The 19,337-nt window shown below is 39.9% G+C and overlaps 1 protein-coding gene across 2 annotated transcripts; it reads right to left on the bottom strand.

Annotated features, from left to right (window-relative positions):
• Window positions 1-1,342: 1,342 nt before the first annotated feature.
• On the bottom strand, window positions 1,343-17,416 carry LOC137581930 (AF4/FMR2 family member lilli). 2 transcript variants are annotated; one of them, XM_068296341.1, is made up of 11 exons: window positions 16,752-17,409; window positions 14,371-14,827; window positions 13,592-14,295; window positions 9,137-10,616; window positions 8,709-8,968; window positions 8,417-8,645; window positions 7,703-7,960; window positions 7,523-7,635; window positions 7,327-7,407; window positions 5,177-5,448; window positions 1,343-3,800 (listed from the first exon to the last, which is right to left on the bottom strand). In XM_068296341.1, exons 2-11 carry the CDS (start codon window positions 14,817-14,819, stop codon window positions 3,123-3,125), a joined length of 4,524 nt encoding a protein of 1,507 aa, XP_068152442.1. In that variant the 5' UTR covers window positions 14,820-14,827; window positions 16,752-17,409; the 3' UTR covers window positions 1,343-3,122. The 2 variants fall into 2 exon arrangements, with proteins under 2 accessions (XP_068152442.1, XP_068152451.1); XM_068296350.1 differs by lacking the exons at window positions 1,343-3,800; window positions 5,177-5,448 and adding an exon at window positions 5,731-5,919 and having other exon boundaries at window positions 13,592-14,827; window positions 16,752-17,416.
• Window positions 17,417-19,337: the final 1,921 nt, after the last annotated feature.

The following is a 19,337-nucleotide window of genomic DNA, read 5'->3' as shown; positions in this document are numbered from 1 at the left end:
CTGCCGAACCACATTAAAGGTAACTATGCAAATATTTTTGCGGCTCCCACTAACAAACATCGGACAGCTATGAGCCAGACGAAGAGATTGAATCATGTGTAAATCTGAGCACCTTCTTTTGGGGTTTTTTTTGTTTTCTCGGTCGACATTGTACATTCATAGATAAACTTTTGAACGTTGAACTGGTATGCGGGGAACCCAGAAAAATTGTACTTTGGTCAACAGCAAGTAGTTGTTGGTATAAGTGTGGGAAACCAACTCATGCTACCTTAAACCACTAATGTAAGCCGTACAGTTTTAGTTGTGCTCGTTGATAGTTTTTGGTAATGACTTAGTATGTGACGCGTTGGATTTTGATAAATTGATAAATGTTTAATGAAACCATGTAAATCAAGCTGTAAAACCAGAAAAAAGTTGTAACGGAATTCTCTGAAACCGTTCTGAACCCACACTGCCCATGGGTAAGTGTTTGTTTCATTATTAAAAGCCCTTGACATTATCCAAGCCAACTAAAAACGGGAACGTTATAAAAATACAACAGGAGTTTCAGAGCCTATGCAGTCGCTACTACAATCACTAAAATCTTTGATTAATTCCCCCTGAGCTCAGCCTTTACCTTGCTTTAGATGAGCTTATAAGGCTTATGTATGTAAGCAGATAAAGTTAAATTTGTGTTTGTAAATGTATATTGCTCGAACTATTCTTTCAGAGATTTTTGACTGTAATTTGTTTGTCTGAACTCTGCTCCAGGAGGAGAAAAAGAAAGCCAGTAAACAAGTACATTGAAATTTGGTGTGTAGACTTGTGCAGGACGTGCACTTATCAAGTTTATTTATTTATTTCGTCCCCCAGTATTCAAAAGGTCGCATTCAAACCTGATATTGATTTTTAATTATAAAATATCTGTATTGATTGATACACCGAATTTTATTGAAATCCATACAAAAATAGGCAAATTAACGCTTTTACTAAATGGTCCATTAGGACGGAGGTGGCCGTTGGCCGGCACTCATGTCCTTGCAGCACTCATGTCCTTGTGAGACTGAGCGAGATAAAATATGTTGTTTTTTTTTTGTACCTACATTCATTTGGTCTTACAAACTTAAAATTTTTTTCACTTTGTACATGGTATACCGAAGTCGGCGAGACCAGTTACTCACTTCATTCTTTACAGAACTCATAACGTGCCTGTTCTTTTATTTGGTACTTGAATTATTTATTTCTTGTAATATTTAAAAAAAAGACAATGATCACATAAAATATTTTTTTAAATTACAGAATTCTTATGGTTGTTGTTTTACAATAAATATTATAAATATTTTTTATATTAATTCTATTATTCTTATAGGTTTGAAGATAATTTCATCTTCGTTTTTTGTTTTTTGTTTTTTTTTGTCACTTTATAATAAATACAAAGATTCTTTAGGCCTGTTAATTTTCTGTATTTTCTTTAAAATTCGTCTAAATTCCCCTGTGGGAGTTTCATTTCTCTTGCTTTCATTTTCATACGTAGTTATACCGTGTAGTTACATATTTGTTATTATTAATAAGAACCCAAAAAAAAGTTGAACTACTTTTACTTAAGTGCTATTTTAATTCCATTTAAATGTATTGCACTGAATTTGGTATTTATTCTGATTTATTTAATGCCTTAAATCTGATTTCAATAATGGTTCTGAAAGCATTCAAACTTATGACCCCACAAAATGAATGTGGGAAGTGTTGGCATTTGCAACAAGATTTTTTATTTATGACATCAGATATTAGTTTTTTTTTTACTTTCTGTTTTTACTTTTTTGCACTTTATCCCTCTATACTTTAAATTTTTAATGTACGCTAAACTTTATTATAAAAAAACCATTAATTTACTGTTGATTATATTTGCAATGCGTTGTTTCTTCATTTTTGGTGTCAGACCTTTCCGTACCACTAACTATGTTTAGAATTAGATGTACATACAAACACATACATAAATACATACATACATGCTTAACTGTTGAGATTTTTTCCTTTTATTTAGTTTTATGAAAATTGACATCAGATATCGACAGCAAAAAAAAAAAAAAAAAAAAACAAATGCCCTATATTCTAGGTAGTATTAGATACGTTAAAAAAAAAACGTTCACAAAAAAATTCACATATTTTAGTTTCATATCCACTTTTTACAATTTCTATCGAACACGACAAGCATCAATGCCTAGAGCCTAGAACGTGGAACAATTCAAAGCTACGGTCTAATCAAGGTTCTTCGTATTTTATATGAGATATATATATCTATATATGAATGCATATATTCATGTGCTCTTAGTTAGTACAGGATATGGCGATAAACAATTTACCAGGAATAACATAAAGAACAAGGAGGCTGCCTCACGTTGGTCGTGTGTACCTTGTATCCCGATGTTAAATGTTTTATATTGCAGTAATTCTTAAGGTGAATGAATTAGTTTTACTAAATACTGTGTTCTTGACTTATCAATTTCAAATGCATGATGTTCTCCGTTTTCGCGGCATGCGGTAAACAGATAATTCGATAGTTTCGAAATAAATGATTTGGAAATTTTCGAAAATTAATCTACTTTAAATCTTCATGTTGAATGCATCCAGAGATTCAGTAAAAATTTGTTGGCTAAACCGAACATCCATAAAAGCTTCATTTAATATCATTCTTTTGAATGCTGTGATGGATCACCAAACAGTTAAAAAACAACAACAACACATTGGTAGGTGCTAAGAAGACACAGACAAACGGACACAGTCAAACGACGTTTGCTTGTTAATATGGAATTTAAAAAGTACATATGTATGAACATGTTTAATTGCCAACCATAAATCTGAAATATTTCCTCCTTTTTAAAAATTAAAATAAAATTTGAAAAAAAAAAACACTTTCAAACATCAGGTCAGACATGCCGGTAGCCAGAGTTATAAATCACTATTGGGAAAAAAAGGATGAGTGTGTTATACATGAACTTTGCAAATTTTTTAGAAGAAATATAAAATTAAATTAAAATTTTTCTCCTGGAAAAAAATGTCGTTTCGCCCCTCTGCTCTTTATTTAGCTATATACATGACCCTGGACGGGATAACGGAAGTGGTTCCGGGTCGCCCTCTTATATCACTTAAATGGGCGTAGGCATTAGTTTGCCATAGTCCTGATGCATGCTGGGCTTCACCGAATTGTAAACGGGTCGGCCTCCATCATCGGGCAGGGCATAGACATCGGGTGGCACGCATAACGACTGCAATTTCGAGATGTACGAATCGAAATGCTCGTGCGGATGCGGATGCGCATGCGGATGACTGTGCGGGTGATGGGGATAGTTCCCGGGATGATGCACCGTATAGGCGTGATGGGGTGGGGGCGGTGGTGGTGGCAGCAATGTGGAGTAGGCTGTATGCTCACCTGTCAATTGACCACCGCTGGTACAACTGGCGTCCAGGCCCAGTTGTCCAGTGCTTGACGGATGAGGTGGCGGAGGCGGTGGTGGAGGTGGTAGGCGTACATGCTCTAACAGAGTGATGACATTATTACGCAAGCTCTCATAATTATTTAAGTTGGAATTTGGCGGACCACCACCAGTATCGGCTGTAGGATGATGGGTGCTTATCATTGTATTCACCACATTGGAATTGCTTGAATTGCTAGAACCAATATCAGCGGTTGTGGTTGCTGTGGTAGACGAGACACTGGCGAAAGGTGATTGGCCATTTGGTGAGGTTGTAGCCACAGAAGAACTGGAACGCTGCTGCTGCTGATGATGAGGCGTCACCTGATGGCTGCTCAATGGAGAAGCCTCCTAATGACAAGGAAGAGTCACAAATGAATTCGTAGTCAGTTTCATACATATTTTGATTATTAAGCACCAGGAATTGAATAATTGTTAATGGTCACAAAGCTCAGTTGACATTAAGAAGGGGAATTCAGTTTCTTAGTATCGGCATGCATATGTATGCATTCTGCAAAAACATACATAAATAATATCTACTGATATATCCTTATATATGTACATATGTGAGTGTACATACAACACATACATATGCCAAGTGTGCTATGTGTACATACATGTGGGTACGTGTATGTACATTCATATGTGTTGAAATTCCAATAAGAATCCACCAAAAACAAGGAAAAATAACGACGGCCCCCAAAAAGAAGACGAGCACAAACGAGCGTGCACGAATCGTTTTGAAGGGAGCAAGCGAGTGAGAGGACTTGAACGAGCAAGAGGGAGAATTCGGTGTTGTTTTTTCATTTCTCCGAATGGGAGCCTTAGCTTCAGAAAGTCAAAGCGCTGCTTCTGCTGTTTGCAACATAGACGTCGACGACAGCAGCACGAAGTTCCTATACACGTAGCACAGTTTTGTGAGGGGAAGGATGTTTTTTCCTTTCCACATGGTTTTTTTTTTACGCTCTTGGTTAGGAGTAAATCGAATGGCGTCCTGCGATTTGTTGGCGCTTGATATGACCGAGACCTGGACTACTGCTGCTGCAGCCTGCGCATGACCAGGCCCGCACACACATAAACCGTCTAGGGACATGTGCGTATGTACGACAAGGTTATTTAGGGGTGGACGTCGCCTGACTTCAAAATTCTGATTCGCCGTGCGATGCAACGATGCAACGTTAGCGATTGGCTGCTGTACATGGCAGCGCCATTTTGAAGTGCATTCTGCAATTTGTCAAGTGAAAACGGAAGTTTCCAATAATTTATATAAAAAACTTTTTGTTTTCTATATTTCTCTCTTTATTTATTTTTTTTTTTTTTTGCTCACCGACGACGTCGTCACTCCAACTTTCTTTTCAATGTTCTTTAGGTAAGAGAAACCAAACTTGAAGCGGCTGGCAAAACTTTGCACGGCGACTTTTGCACCGAGTTTTGTGATTTCAGCTTTCTTATTATTTTTTTTACGAGTTTTAGAGACGTCCTTGAAAAGTGCTTGAATTCAGGTGACGACGGCGTCGACGATGAAAACTCCCGCCAAAGTCTCGTTTTAAGCTCAAGTTTTTTGGTATGTCTGGTAGAAGTTCAGTAAAGGTTCGGGGTTAGGGAACTTACAGCATGTGACCACCAAAAAGTTTCTTAGCCTAGTTCACATAAAATAAACGATAAGGAAACCACTTTAAGGCTGGTACTCATAATTTGTTGCCATCAACGAACCTGAGCCTACGTACCCGATCGCTGGTGCTCAGCTGCGATTCCATGGCGTTGATGTCAGACTTAAGCCGCATCATTTGCGATTCAACGCGAGCGTTTTCCCTCTGCAATTCAGAGATTTCTGCCTCCAAAGTATTCAGATCATCACTGTTGGTCACAACAAGAGCTGAAGCTGCGGATGAGGAAGTGCCAGCCGCTGCACTTGTGCTCAGAGTCTTTTCAGTGACTACGTTGCTGTTGTTGACACCAACACCAACGTTTCCCATGACGATGTCCAATCCACTGCCGCCTAACGCAGGAAACAAACAAGAGTGGCCATAAGGTAAAGAGTGAGATGAATCAAAGAATAACGCTGTTTAAACTTAGATGTGACCTTATTTGCTTCTCTTATTAACTAGTTATAGTTTTTAATTATTTTCATTTCAAGTTTTTTTTTTTGCATTGCTTTTGTGCGCGTGTGCTAGCAACTCAAATACCATTTTAGTGACATGTAGAATGATTCATGTGTGGGCGATGAATGTGTGGGTAAATGGAAAAGTGTTTAAGAGTGGAATTTCAGGGCTTACCTTTCATCGATTGACTCTTTGCTTAATTTGTATGTATGTACATTTTGTTATATTCTTTGTGTGACTTGTTTTCTTATTCTCTTCATTTACCATCATTATGTTTTATTTGTTTTATTTTGGTTCTATTTTTTTCTGGTTTTTTTTGTTTATTATTTACAGAAGATATTCCGCACCGATACAAAACGTTGCGTAATCTAAAAGAAAACGCCAACAAAAACACATGAAACGAAACAAAAAGAAGGAAAACAGAATTAAATTAGAACTAGAAAACTAGGAATGTTAATTTGTTTTGTTTTTTAGTTTTGTGTTTAGCAGGCAACATTATCACACTCGTATACAAGATTGTTTTCCATGTCATGTTATGTACCAGGTTGGAGGGATCAGGATTGTGAATTGCCCGTGTCAAGTCAAAGAATATCGTATTAATTAATAATTCTCGACAATACTTTTTGTTTTTCCTCCAGGCATACTTTGATGCAATATTTCGAAACTGAAACCAAAATTAAAATTGTCCAGCAGAGAACCTGCCTGAAAAATGACAGAGTTGCAAGAAACTCAGAAACTAATAAAAAAAACACTAAAAGTTAAAATTATTTAAAAGTTAACACAATTGTCAAAATGTTTCAGAGTTAACAAATATAAAAAATAAAGTGCGGCAAAACAAAAAACGAACCTAAAAAGGACGCGTAATTTGTGTGTTTTTATTCTTGTGTATACATACATATATGTACATATACATACATATGTACATATGTATAATGCACAAACTTGATCGCCACTTAGTTAGTCCGTGAATCGGTTATTAGAATATACCAAAAAGTTCACAATCGCCAAAGAAAGGTGCAAGGTTCTCGACGAAACGAGCTCAAAGCACATCAGGCAGAGGAATCTGTCGAATGGGAAACCCCAACACCAGGCGAAGCAGTTCTAACCTGGTCCGCTCCGGTTCGGTCCGGTCCGGTTTGGGGCTTGACTGTGGCTAAGATATCATCATTCGACATCCAATTTGATCGTTTATATCTGATATATATACATAAATATTTATAAATATAGATATATGTATATATAAAGATAAATAGATATTATACATATATAACTATATACATATATATATATGTATATATATATGATATATATACATACATATATATATTATATTTTTTGATGTTAGCACACGCACACAAAATTTAAAAACCGAAAATGCACAATACAAAAAGAGAGCAACAACATCAACAATTAGAAGGCATAACATCTGCTGTGATACCGAATTCAGTGTAAGCCAATAGAGCCGGGGAGTTACCAAGCCATTAATTTATGATAGAGTGTTTGCTCCCACACAATTGGAGAGACTTGAGTTTTGTTATTAATTTGTTAGTATACTAGCAAATCGACTATACTTATTTGCATAGTACAGTATTTTGGGTTTCCTTGTATGTGTTGTTAACTTTATCACAATGATATTATACTCCCCGGATCCAAAAAGGAGCTAGTTTGCATAATGACGAGAAGCCCAGTTCATAACAGAAAACACGCAAGAGAGAGATAGATACATGTTCCAAAAAAAAAAAGAAGAACAAATTACACAACATTTATAAACTCACCAGTGTAGCCCTTTGGATAAACCATCGTGACTTCATCGAATTTGGGTTTCTTTATTCCTTGACTGCCCACGGTAGTGCATGCTGTAATGGCGGGAAATTTTTGACAACAGGAAAATTAAAATTACGCACATTCAGAAAAGAGAAACAGAAATGAAACGCAACATATTTGGGCAAATGCAATGCAATGGCAACCTACCATCAAATTTCATGGCCGTAGCTGCAGCAACAGCAGCTTTGTGTTGCTCCACCGTTCCACCAGCCTCTAGGACTCGCATTTTGTTCCGATTAGCTATAGGACAGCCCGATGCGCTGAAGCCAAATGAATTACTCATACAATATTTATCGTTCGAAACCCGCCATTAATGTTAAAACTCACCTTCTGTGGGACAAAAATTTACCCGTCGAATGCCCCGAACCATCGCAGCCGGGTATTGGACATCGCAACGGTTCTGAATCTTGACCATCCCGTGGCTTACTTTTGGGTTTGTTAGCGCGCGGACATCCAGAAAGGCTACGGTGTGAAGAATAGTTGCCAGTGACATGGCCTGAGCCATCGCAGCCAGGGGTTGGGCATTTAAGTTCCTGTGAGTGCGACTGCAAATGGTTGCGGTCAGAGCGCGAGCAGCCTGTTAAGCTGTTGAAGACGTCAAGAGAAGTCAGCCCAATGTGAACAGGAATGTGATTGTGGATTACTACTCTTAAAAGGAGTCTTAAAATGGGTCCGTGTGGCCCTTGTCAGATAAGACGATGGCCTAAAAGTTTTCTTTGTTTTAAAGGTTGCCTTAAATTTCTTACCGAGGTCGGATAAGAAGGGAGCATGGGCGTCCGTCTGGGACTATTTTATGGCCTCATTGTTAGCCCAAAAACCGAAATCATAAATATTAAAGCATGTATGGATGCTTTCTTTCCCAATGTTTTCACTTTTGAGGTTAAACTTTATTATAATGATGTAAATTCAGCAAGTTTTAAAAAGTGCTTCCTCTCAATACATGAGGGTTTCATTTGCCTTTATCTACGTTAACTCGTAGCAATTGTCTTTGGTCGAGTGTAGAGTGTCATTTTTGCATATTTCTATACCCCTCACACTTACCCATCTTTAGTCTTATCATGCTGTGGTATATGCTGTGGCGGTGGCATCGAGTAGCAGGTGGCTGGACTGGGCGAATAGCCACCAGAAACGGGCGTCGGATAGCCTCCAGGACCCACCGCTGTGGCATATGGATTACTGCACTGGTAGGCGGCTGGTCCATAACCATGATAGCCAGTAGGTGGATAATCGGACTGCACTACCATGCCGTAGCCGGGATGCGGAGAATAGCCTACGGGAAGGCAATTCAAACATGAAATTCAAATGCTGCGCCTTACCGCCCTTCTTCTCTTACCACTGGGATCTCTATATGTCTCAATGTAATGTGAGCCACCGCTATCCGGTGTTGATTCGCGACTATACGGCCGTGGACCACTTATGTGACCAACTAATCCGAAACCAAGAGGACGAGGGGGTCCACTAAAGTCCACTGGTTCCATTTGCGGTGAACGTGGGGGACCATTTGGACCCAACGAACCTGGTGCGGCTCCGCCAAATCCTTGGGCATGTCCTACAACCAAGCCATCAGAACCATACTGGGGGCTGGTAATGATACTGTGTAATGAAAGAATCAGGGAAAGCATTAAAGCAGAAATTATATTCGCATATAAATTAAGCTGAGGTTGTGCTCTAAACCTTTACTGACTGAATCATTGGCAACTTATAATTTTTTTTTGGTTTGTTGCTTCGTTTTCCGGCATAAATTAATACAAATAAAATTACCTGTGTGGAAGCCGCGTTACGCTCAAATCCAGTGTCTGACCTTGGGGGCTTGGCACTTGCGGACTTGCTATGTTCGGGCTGGCTCCTGGCTGGGGGCTGCCATTGCCCATTCGCTGGGTGTATTGGTTGTGCGAGGCTGGCGAGTTGAAACCGTGTGGACTAGATGATGTCACCGATGTGGAGCCGGAGAGGTCCACTGCGGGTACAGCTGGCACACCCACATTTGGCGTTGGTGATGTGCTTTGTTTTGTATGTTGCTGTTGTTGTTGCTGCTGCTGCTGCTGTTGTTGCTGTTGCTGTTGCTGCTGGTGATGTTGTTGCTGTTGTTGTTGCTGCTGCTGTTGATTTTGATATGCAGCTGCTGCAGCAGCCGCTTGGGCTGCTGCCATCTTTACAGATAAATTTATGGCTGAGAAACCAGGTGGTAGTGGGCCCATTGTGGGATCGTAGTGGTACATTGGGCGAGGATAGATTGGTCCACCGCCATTGGCCAGCTCCTCGTGCTCAGCCTTAGCCAGCATCAGTTGTTGCTCCTGCAGATATTTCTGTTGCTGCGCTTGAAGATCATCGGCGCTTTGGGGCAAATAATGATACATATTTGCTGGCGCTGTACCTGTGATTTGACGCTGTCCATTTGGACAACAATTGTTTGGATCGTAACGTTCAAACCCAGCCCCACTAGATGCGGTTGCAGTCACTGAATCGACTGCAAATCCAGTCGGCGCCACTGAAGAAGCCAACGAGCTTAATGAGGTGGGCGGATGCGAATGTGGCTCGTAGCCGGAACGTGCTGTTGATGGCGACAATTCACTGGAACTACCGTTGGCACCATTGGCAGCTAAGAGTTCTGAACCATTAGCTACTGAATGTGATTGGGTGTAGCGCATCTGTTCATATTGTTGCTGTCGCTCTTCCGTTTGTTGCTGTTGTTGGTGCTGATGTTCAGCATGATAGGTGCTCGATGGGTCAGTGCCATCGCTAGCACTACCCGCTGGCATCATTTGACTAGCGTTGCCCTCGATAAAAGGACCCCGTTGCTGGTGTAGGGTATGTTGCTGCTGTTGCTGTTGTTGATGGTGTCCATGGGGATGTGCATGTGGCTGGGGACTTTGCAGGCCAACAAAACGACCCACATGAGGAGCATGTAAGTTATCACCATTGGCTTGGGCTGTTGCACCGCTGCTTGCAACACTGCCACCACCACTACTGCTGGCTCGTGCACTGCCACCAGTCGAGGCAGCATTCGCTGCTGCGGTATCATTACTTAAATACGAGTGCATCGGCGATTTGTTATATTCGGATTTTATGCTGGAAACAGGACTATATTCTGATTTAATAATGGGCATTGTGGCAGTGGCTCCACTAAGTTTGGTATTGTTATTGATGCAGTTACTGTTGTTGTTGTTCAGATACTGATTGGAAGTAATCTTAAGTTTATCCAAAGGATGTAGCTCCTTCTCATGCTTTTCCTGGAGTTCACCTACATATAGGAGAAAACAAAAACATAAAAAGACAAAAAAGAGAGAGAGAGAATGAAAGAAGAAAAGCGAGAGGGAGAGATAAAGAAAGACAAATCAAGAGATAGGATTAAGTTTTGTTTCGTTGGACGTCAAATGGTTGGTTTGTTGGTTCGCAGCAGTGAGAAAAATATCGCACCTGCTGCTACCACTGCTGCTGCTACCGCTGCTGCTGTTGCTAGTGTAGGTTCGCTAAGCGGTCGACGATGGGCCGAACGACGCAATGCCTTCGGACAGCCGGATAAACTGCGGTGAACAGTGCGATGCGGCTGGACATGGCCGCGTCCATTGCAGCCGGGTGTGGGACATTTCAGAATTTGCTCGTGCAGGGCTAACACTGGGCGGAGCGAATGGAAGTGAACGGTTTGTTGGAGCAGGGCAGAGGGTGGTGGGGGTATAGTAAGGTGTGAATTAGTTTAAAACCAAACGCATGATTTTTGTGTGAACGACGACAACTACATATACGAACATTCCAGAGATGAAGTGGAAGATGGTAGAAAAACTTCTATGCTGCGACAAGAATAGGGGAAACACTGTAAAAGGATCTATAGCTTCGACATGCAGAAAGCCAAAGACAGAGCTCGGTGAGAGAGAGACTCACGTACACACAAATACGATATAACATGCGCTGATTTCTGATTTCTACTTTTAAAAAGAGAGCCAGACAGAGACATACATATTGACGAAAAAGGAGAATTTATGAGAGACTAAGACAGAGAGAGAGTGTGAGAGAGGAAGATAGAGAGAGAGAGAGAGAGAGATAGAGAGACAGTAAGAGAAATGTATAATAAGATTGGATAGTAAGTCATAGGGGGAGTGATAGAAGAGTCTACTTGATATTCGGTTTGGCACTTACATTCTGTGGTGACCTTATCGCGTTTCGGACAACCCGATAAACTGTACAAAACGAGAAAAGCCAAGTTGTAGAAAAACAAAGAGAAAAAGAGAGAGGGAGAGAGAAAGGACGCGTAAATTTGCATGTGTGTGGAAGTGTGCACATGTGTCTGTGTGGCCTATACCTTCTGTGATGCGAGTACAATCCGGTGACATGTCCTTGGCCAGTGCAATTGGGAGTTGGGCATTTGGCGCCATCTAAAAGTAAATCCACAACTTGTTCGTGTAAGTCAGTGAGTCAGTGAGTTAGGCAAAATTGGAGAAGGGATAGTAGTGTACAATTTCTAATTAATTATGTGGAGATGCGACAACCGAGACAGAGCCTGAGTGAAAAACGGCAGAGCGTAGCAAACGAACACGGCGAATTCTTTTGCCTAAATAATTAATTAAAATTTGATGGAAAACAGCTTTTGCATTATTTACTTTAAAAATGCTCACGCACACACACTTGACAGCAACGGCGAAGGAAGGGTGACACGATGAGGGAACAAAAAAGGGAAAAATCAACCAGACCACGTCTGAAACTTGGCCCTTTTTCTAAGATAACATGCCAACCCCTTCCTTTCTTTTGGCTGCTCCTCTAACCACATGAGTGTATGTGTTTCTCTATTCTGTAACAGACAGGATTGCCAGTTGGCAGTTTTAGCCGAAGAGTGGGATAACAGAAGTGGCGGGGTAGGTTAATGAAATATTTTTCGAAATATTTTTCGTGTGTCTGTATTACGTGGCCGGGCAGAATGTCAAATTGCAGCGTATAAAAAGCAAGCAAAAAAGGAAGCTAAGGTCTTAGAAGTAAAAACTCAACTCTCGACTCTAATTAGAATTTAATTAAAAGTACTTGTGAGAAGTAGAAAAAGGGAGTGGTGGGGAGGGGGGTGCTGATATACATATATCAATATAAGTATGTTTGTATTATATGTATATGTATATATGTATGTATTATACAACTAGACGTCGACTGTCATAGAGCTAAACCTAATAAGCTACATTAGCAATGAACAACAACAACGTCAAGAACAACGAGTCTAATGACTTATTACGTGCCCTGACAGCCTGTAAAATCTTGTGCTAGGAAAACTATTCAAAAAGCCACACAAATTATGAATACCAAAACCCGAATCTCTCTACCCATTTCTCTCTTTTTGCGTATTTGTTTGGCTTAAAGGCGTTTCAACTTTTGTCAGCAGGCTCCTTGCAGCATATTAATGCCTACATAATGACAAAATAAATATGCAAAAATGGTTTTTAGAAAACGTGCACTCATATTGCTGTATTTATAATCACATACACACGCACGCACACAATTAGTAAAATACAGCAAGGACTTCTAGTGCTCTGATGTATGTATATTTGTGTGTGTGTGTGTGTGTGGTATAAAGGGTTTACAAGCCATTAGTTGTTGCTTGTCTGCTTTCCAAACCTCGTTTCAACCGACCCCCATTTGTATCCCCTATCGTCTTCCCCCAACACAGCCCCATTTTAATAACGACAAAATCGGTTAATGTCTTTTTGGCCGCCGAATGAGCTGCAAAAAGGGTTCTTATTTTTAGAATTGTGGTGAGGGGAACTTATTCGGTGGGAAGGGATTGGGGTGACATTTAGTTTGACAACATTATAATTTTTGTCATCATGTTGCCTGTTATTGTTTAAAATTTATTGAAATTGTCACATTTTTAACAATTCATTTTTGAACAACGCAAACGGAATACCACATATTCATTTAACTTTTTAAAGACAAATGTGACTTCTTTTTTTTCTCTGTCTCTCTCTGTCTTCTTTTTGATTTTTCTTTCTATGTATCTCTGTTTTAAAGTTTAAATGTTCATAGCCAATTGTCAAACTCAATGCAACAAGAAGTTTCGCACATCAGCTGATCACAATTAAATATCGAGTACCAAAAAAGTACCACAGGAATTTACAAAGCTCAGAGCACATTACACTTCACCACCCAAACCACAATCCTTGTTTGCTTTTAGTTAAGTTTGTTTTTTTTTTTTGTTTATTTTTTTGGTTTGATTTCTTTTTTGTTCTACTAACAACTTACCGCGATTTTGACTACTAGGCGAGTAGCTAGGTGTAGGTGTCGCTGATTGGACCGGTGTGTCACCGGAGGTGGGCGGCGTGGCTACAAGAGGAACACCCAGAACACCCTCGCGTACTATATCTTGCATCACTGAGGCTGCACGGCTGCCCACGCCTGCCGGCTGAAGGATTGTATACTGTTTGGTGGTATCCGGAATAGCACTTGTTCCCGTTACCGAAGGAGCCTCCTTTTTTAGCACGGGCATGGGCTTATCGCTGTTGTTCAATTGTGACGCTATGTCGAAACTAGTCGTTGATCTTGAAGCTGGTGGAAGTGGTGGTGCCTCCATATGATGTTGACTGGCCGCCGCTGCTGCCGCATAGCCATAGTAGGCCAATCCAGCGGCAGACTCATATTGGGCAGCATGAGCATGAACAGCGTGGGCTGCAGCCGCATAATTGGCCACTAGATGATGCCCGTTTCTTTTAATGATATCGATAGGTGGTGGCTTGAAGGCGGAGGCGGCCTGGTGGCTATACACATTGCTTGCCGTAACCGATTCTAGGCCGTCCACACCTTCTGTGTGTGGGGTTAGTCCTGATGAAGTCGCTGAAGACATAGGTGAGTGTGATGGTGAGATTGGTAATGATGACGACGAATGCATCTTCTTAGCACGCTCATCGACCACATGGGCATTGAGGCGAGCCTGGTCATTCTCCTTTTGTCTGTGGAAACGGGAAATTGGTACAGTTACGTTTTTGTTCGAGTGGGTTGAGTCTGGGGGTGTTGCATCATCATACTTTTGCTTCTCCTCAAAGAGATTTTGAAATGGCGGCGGATTTTCGTCCTGTTCCTGTAGGCGATATAAATTGCCCCGGGCATCGGGCCAACTACCCGAGAGGCTTTTTAGAGCTGCTTGCGTTTCACGGATCAATGTCTCATCATCCTGATCGGCATCAGCCGCGGCGATTTTTACCGGCGAAGTAACTGAACTGGGACTTTCGGGAGTTTCAGGCATTTGTTGGGGTTGGGCTTGATTTTTGCTCAGTGGTCGCTTCTTTTGGGGTAATGTATTGTTATTGTTAGTCTGAGTTGATTCATCATCGCGGCTGCAACGCTTCCTTCTTTTGATGGTTGTATCATGTTCATCGTATTTGCCGTTGCTATGTCCACCATTGTTGTTGTTGTTGTTGTTGTTGCTTTCAACCAAAGCTGTTTCTTTCGTCAATGGACGCTTGGATAGCGCCATGTTTCTGCCTGCACAGAGTGCACAAGATTTATAAAAGATTTGCTTGCGAAATACTGGGCAACAATGTCGCAGCAACGGCAGCAGTAGAAGCAGTTACAGAAACAATTGCAGTTGTCATAACGATCCCAAGTGCAAATGCGACTATCAAATTCAATTACAACGAATTACACTTTAGCTCCCACTTGTAGACTAAACAATATTCCTCTGCTCGATTGCAACTGGGAACAGATCTGAACTTACACTACAGGGCCCTACAAGTGTTTGAGTATCGTGGCTTTCAGAGCTTTTAACAAGTGAAATTCGAAACAAAAATGTTACCCAGCCACAACATTTTTGAAAAATCCAAACACAATTGGCGAACTTGAGTCATATTCTTAACTTTTAAACGTTCTGAAATTGGTCTACGATGATAACCAAAGGTGAATGGACACAGAACACAAATTTTACTCTCAACTTCTGCGTAATCTGTCGGTTTATTTGGTTTTATTCTAATTGTTTAATAAGCTTAAGTTTGCATTTGTTTATTGCAGGATTGTTTACAATTTCAAAATAAACTGTAAACTTTATAATTATTTTGCCTACAACCATACATTTCACATGTTAAATCAAAATGATTGATTTAACTTAAATTAAAACAGACATACATACATTAAAAACCATTAAAAATATACTTTTTTTATAATTTTTGTGAAAATTTTAATTTTTGGATAATATTTAAACTTCTCTTGATCGGCGGAAAAAGTTGATAATAAAAACACAAAATTTTCGCCCTAACGGATTTTTTTTTTTAAATGTGTGTTTTTATTTGTTAAGCCGGCAAACAAAAGTTTAGATATTCAATCAAAAAGGACAATTAACGAACAACTTTAAATAATATGCAAGTGGTATTTTAATGAGTTATAGATAAAGAGAGAAAGCAACTAATGTGGTTATACATATGTACATACATATGTTGCTATGAATGAGTTTCTCTGAAGAAGGAAGTTGGAATAAATAATTATGCGAACGTGTTGTTTCATATACAAATTTTATTTCATTTAGTATACTTCTGGAAGCATTCTTTTAATTATTTTAAAAGAACAACAAACAAACAATTATCTTTGTTTTTTCACAAACTGAAAACTTAGCAGTCACGGCCATTAAATTCGATACACTTGCCCCACTGTTTCTAATGTTTATTTGTTTACTACAAACAAAAATACCCATGAACATAAACTTTTACTGATGTTTTAAAATTTTCGATTATCAATTCTGTCAAATTTTGTTTCAATGTGATTATATTCTTGTTGCATTGAATTTCTAAGTTTGTTTTGAGTTTTTGCGAACTATATGTTCTCTTTTGATTAATTCTTTTCTGCTTCGCTTTACTTTTTTGTTAGTTTCGGGGTGATAGGGAAGGATTGGAGTCACATACAAAACTATGTACGGGCATATTCATTTTATTTTCGACTTGCCAGAAAGTTCCAAATACGTATATGTATTGTTAGAGATATTCAAAAATGAACTTTACCTAGTTAAGTTTGGTTCAGTGCGATTTTTAATTACTATTTCATATCGATTTGGATTGTGTGTTTGCTTATTTTAAATCTCTTTGTTGCTCACTTGTCACTTGTTACGGTATTTGCTTTAACAAATTTCGCACATTTGTTTTACTTTTGAACTATTTAACTATTGAAGACATAGTTGTGATTTGAATTTTCTAGGATTTCGTATTTACTGTAGCTGCTTCTGCTTCTGCCTCTGATGTTGCTTTTGATGTTGCACGTTGTTACACTTTCACTCACTTATAGGTACAAACGCATGCGAAATACCAATAGACACACATATAAATTTCAAGAATCACGATGAACAAAAAACCATCGACAAAAAAAAAAAAAAACAACAACAATAAAAAAACAACAAAAGTAAGAACAAAAACTTTTTGGCACTCACTCTTTGCTGCGCGTCTTGGAAGTTGAGCTAAAACTTTGCCGGCGTATACGCAATATCAATTAATGGCGCACACTTTTCACTTTCGGGGAGTCTTTCTTTTGTTTTAGGCTTTAAATTTTTGCTTTCCAAAAGGGGGTAGCAACAGTAAGGGGAGGAAAACTTTATTATACGCGTAGTTTTGAACAAAAGTTTTTGTCTTGTTTTCGCGAGCGAAAAGTTTTTACATTTTTTTTGCTGTAGTTGTGGGTCGTCTTTTGGACGCTGTGGCGAGAGAATTGCAATAAAGTTTGTTCTTCGTTAGTCCTTGCGAGGCGGTGTGAAGTCCGGACGTCCAAAAGCCGACTGCTGGATGCGTTTGGGGTAATAAAATTTTACATTGGCAGCGGCCAACTCTGGCGCCCCAGTTGGCGTCGACGTTGACGTTGGCAGCGACGCATTATATGCAGCGTTTTGTTTCTATAAGGGGCAATCGTTACGTTACGTTTTTGGTTTTTGTTTCGTTGTTCTGTTTACGTTACAGAGGCGCGCGAGGAAGCCCGAAACGTGCGTCTCTACCTGTTCTAAGTTCGCTGCTAACTGACAGTTTTCCCAAAGTTGTCGAACTTTCGAACGCAATGAAAATTGCAGCCAAAAAATTTTGTTTGTCGCTGCTGACGTCGTCGTCGCCGTTCGTCATTCGGGTTTTCGGAGTAAACACGAAGCTCGTTGACATCGGCTGTTCTGACAAAAGCATTAGTACCGTTAGCTTCTTCAGCTAGGGCTTATTCCTTCGCACATACATTGCTGCCGCTTCTCATTTCCTCTATTTTAGAACAGAAACTCAGGAAAACTGTTCTACGTTCCAGTTGCAGAGTCGGCGCAGTAGCTATCTTTTGCGCTTACCCCTCTAAAAAGGCAACAAAATTTACCAGCTCGGATAGAAAATAAACGAATTGTGTCCGAAAAAATGCCAAGCTCAAAGAACATTCTTAAACTGAATCAGATGCAGAGTCACCCGACATCATCACTGTTTAAGAGCTTCCAACTGTGAATTCCAGCAGCATCAGCGGGCAACGAAAACGACAAAAAGTAAATTTATGCCGTGGTCTCGTCGTCCGCAGTCTATATTTGTAGTTTGCTGTCCATGGTATTTTGTCAAAAGTCGCATGTGGTTTCTGACGATCCATGTACACTGGAAAACCCAACATTTTAATCGCAAGATCAATACCATCTGACCAGGCCTAACCTGCAAAACTGATTCTACCTAAGCGGCGAATTAAGCAAAAAGCCTAATTTCTTATCAGAAGCAACAACAGAATTATTTCCCAGTGATGGTGACGCACTGTACCCTTTTAATATCATTTCTGAATCACTCGAGAAGTGCCCAGGCAGCTGTTAAATTTTGTCTACATACTCGATTTGTCAGCATTTTTATCTGTAAGGAGCTTGTCATTACTAAATGGCGGATTGATGACGTTTAAATTGCAATTGACGGATTAATTTATGTTATGTTATGTATCGCGTAGTTTAATTAATTTGTAAATATAATTACCTGGAATAATTAGTAATGAAAAATACTAATCACACACTTGTTATCTTACTCACTGCCAACCATGCAATTGAGCATTTTTGATGGCTGTTAATTAACTTTCTTGAAACTTGTTTCGATAACTACTAGTAAAATTTAGAAGGCTGTTTTCCAAATATTTGCAAGGTTTTCTTATTATAAAATATGGGGTCGGATTGTTATTCGTGATAGAGTGCCACATTAGCACAAGTCCTTTTGCAGTGGTGGCTTTTTAACAAAGAATCTCGTTGGAGATGCCATCCTGTGCATTGAGCCATAATTAAAATAATTAAATGTAGAAAAAGTAATCACAAGATTGAAAAGTAATTTACACATGTAAGCAAACACTGAGTATACATATATACATACATGCATATATACATGCGCATGGAGCATATACAAATACTAAAGCAAATAAAACCCGCAGGATACGGGGGAAGAAGTGTCTTGACAGGTTCAAAGAAAAAAACAAGCTATTGCCAAGCAAATGGAAAAGTCAACATGACGATGACGACGACGAAGGATCAGAATGCGACATGCATGCCGAACAGAAGAAAGCGGCAGTGGGGAAAAGAGAGCATGGGAGTATTAGCATATCCAGTTTGAGTCTTGCGAAAACGCAAAAACGCAAATGATTTCTTCTTGTTCGGTATGGTCGCGGTTTTTCTCAGGCAGGAAGAAAATTTGAGGAGGCTCTGCAGTAGTGGGTCGGGGGCGGAAGTATGCCAAAGGGTAACCAAAAATAAGACCGGACTGGAGTAAGGGAGAGTATGCGCGAACCACGGCTGAGCGCCCACAGACTTTGTCGAAAATCTAAGGACAACAAAAATTAAGTGGCAACAAGAAGATAAGTAACTCTTGCCTAGGTCCAAAAAAAGGCGGAGGTGTACGAATGGGGGCGTGCCTTGGTACACTAGGTAGACAGCCTGGTCGCTCTGGTCTCTGGCACAGGCAACGAAATGATTGACAGCGCATAATTAAATTAATTGAGTAATCCACTGGCAACCCAGCAGGCAGTCAGAGGCAGCCAGACCAAAGAG

Source organism: Drosophila tropicalis, unplaced genomic scaffold (genome assembly GCF_018151085.1).
Source record: "Drosophila tropicalis isolate 14030-0801.00 unplaced genomic scaffold, ASM1815108v1 contig_158, whole genome shotgun sequence".
NCBI lineage: Eukaryota > Metazoa > Arthropoda > Insecta > Diptera > Drosophilidae > Drosophila > Drosophila tropicalis.
This window is presented reverse-complemented; position numbering and strand designations above follow the sequence as displayed.

Bases quoted from the DNA above. Each gene is read 5' to 3' on its own strand.
- LOC137581930 (XM_068296341.1), bottom strand. From the start codon at position 14,819: ATGGCGCTATCCAAGCGTCCATTGACGAAAGAAACAGCTTTGGTTGAA. The intron at 14,296-14,370 runs GTATGATGATGC...CCGTTTCCACAG, and splicing joins CTCTTTGAGGAGAAGCAAAA to ACAAAAGGAGAATGACCAGG. The intron at 7,636-7,702 runs GTGAGTTTTAAC...ATTTGGCTTCAG, and splicing joins AAATTTTTGTCCCACAGAAG to CGCATCGGGCTGTCCTATAG.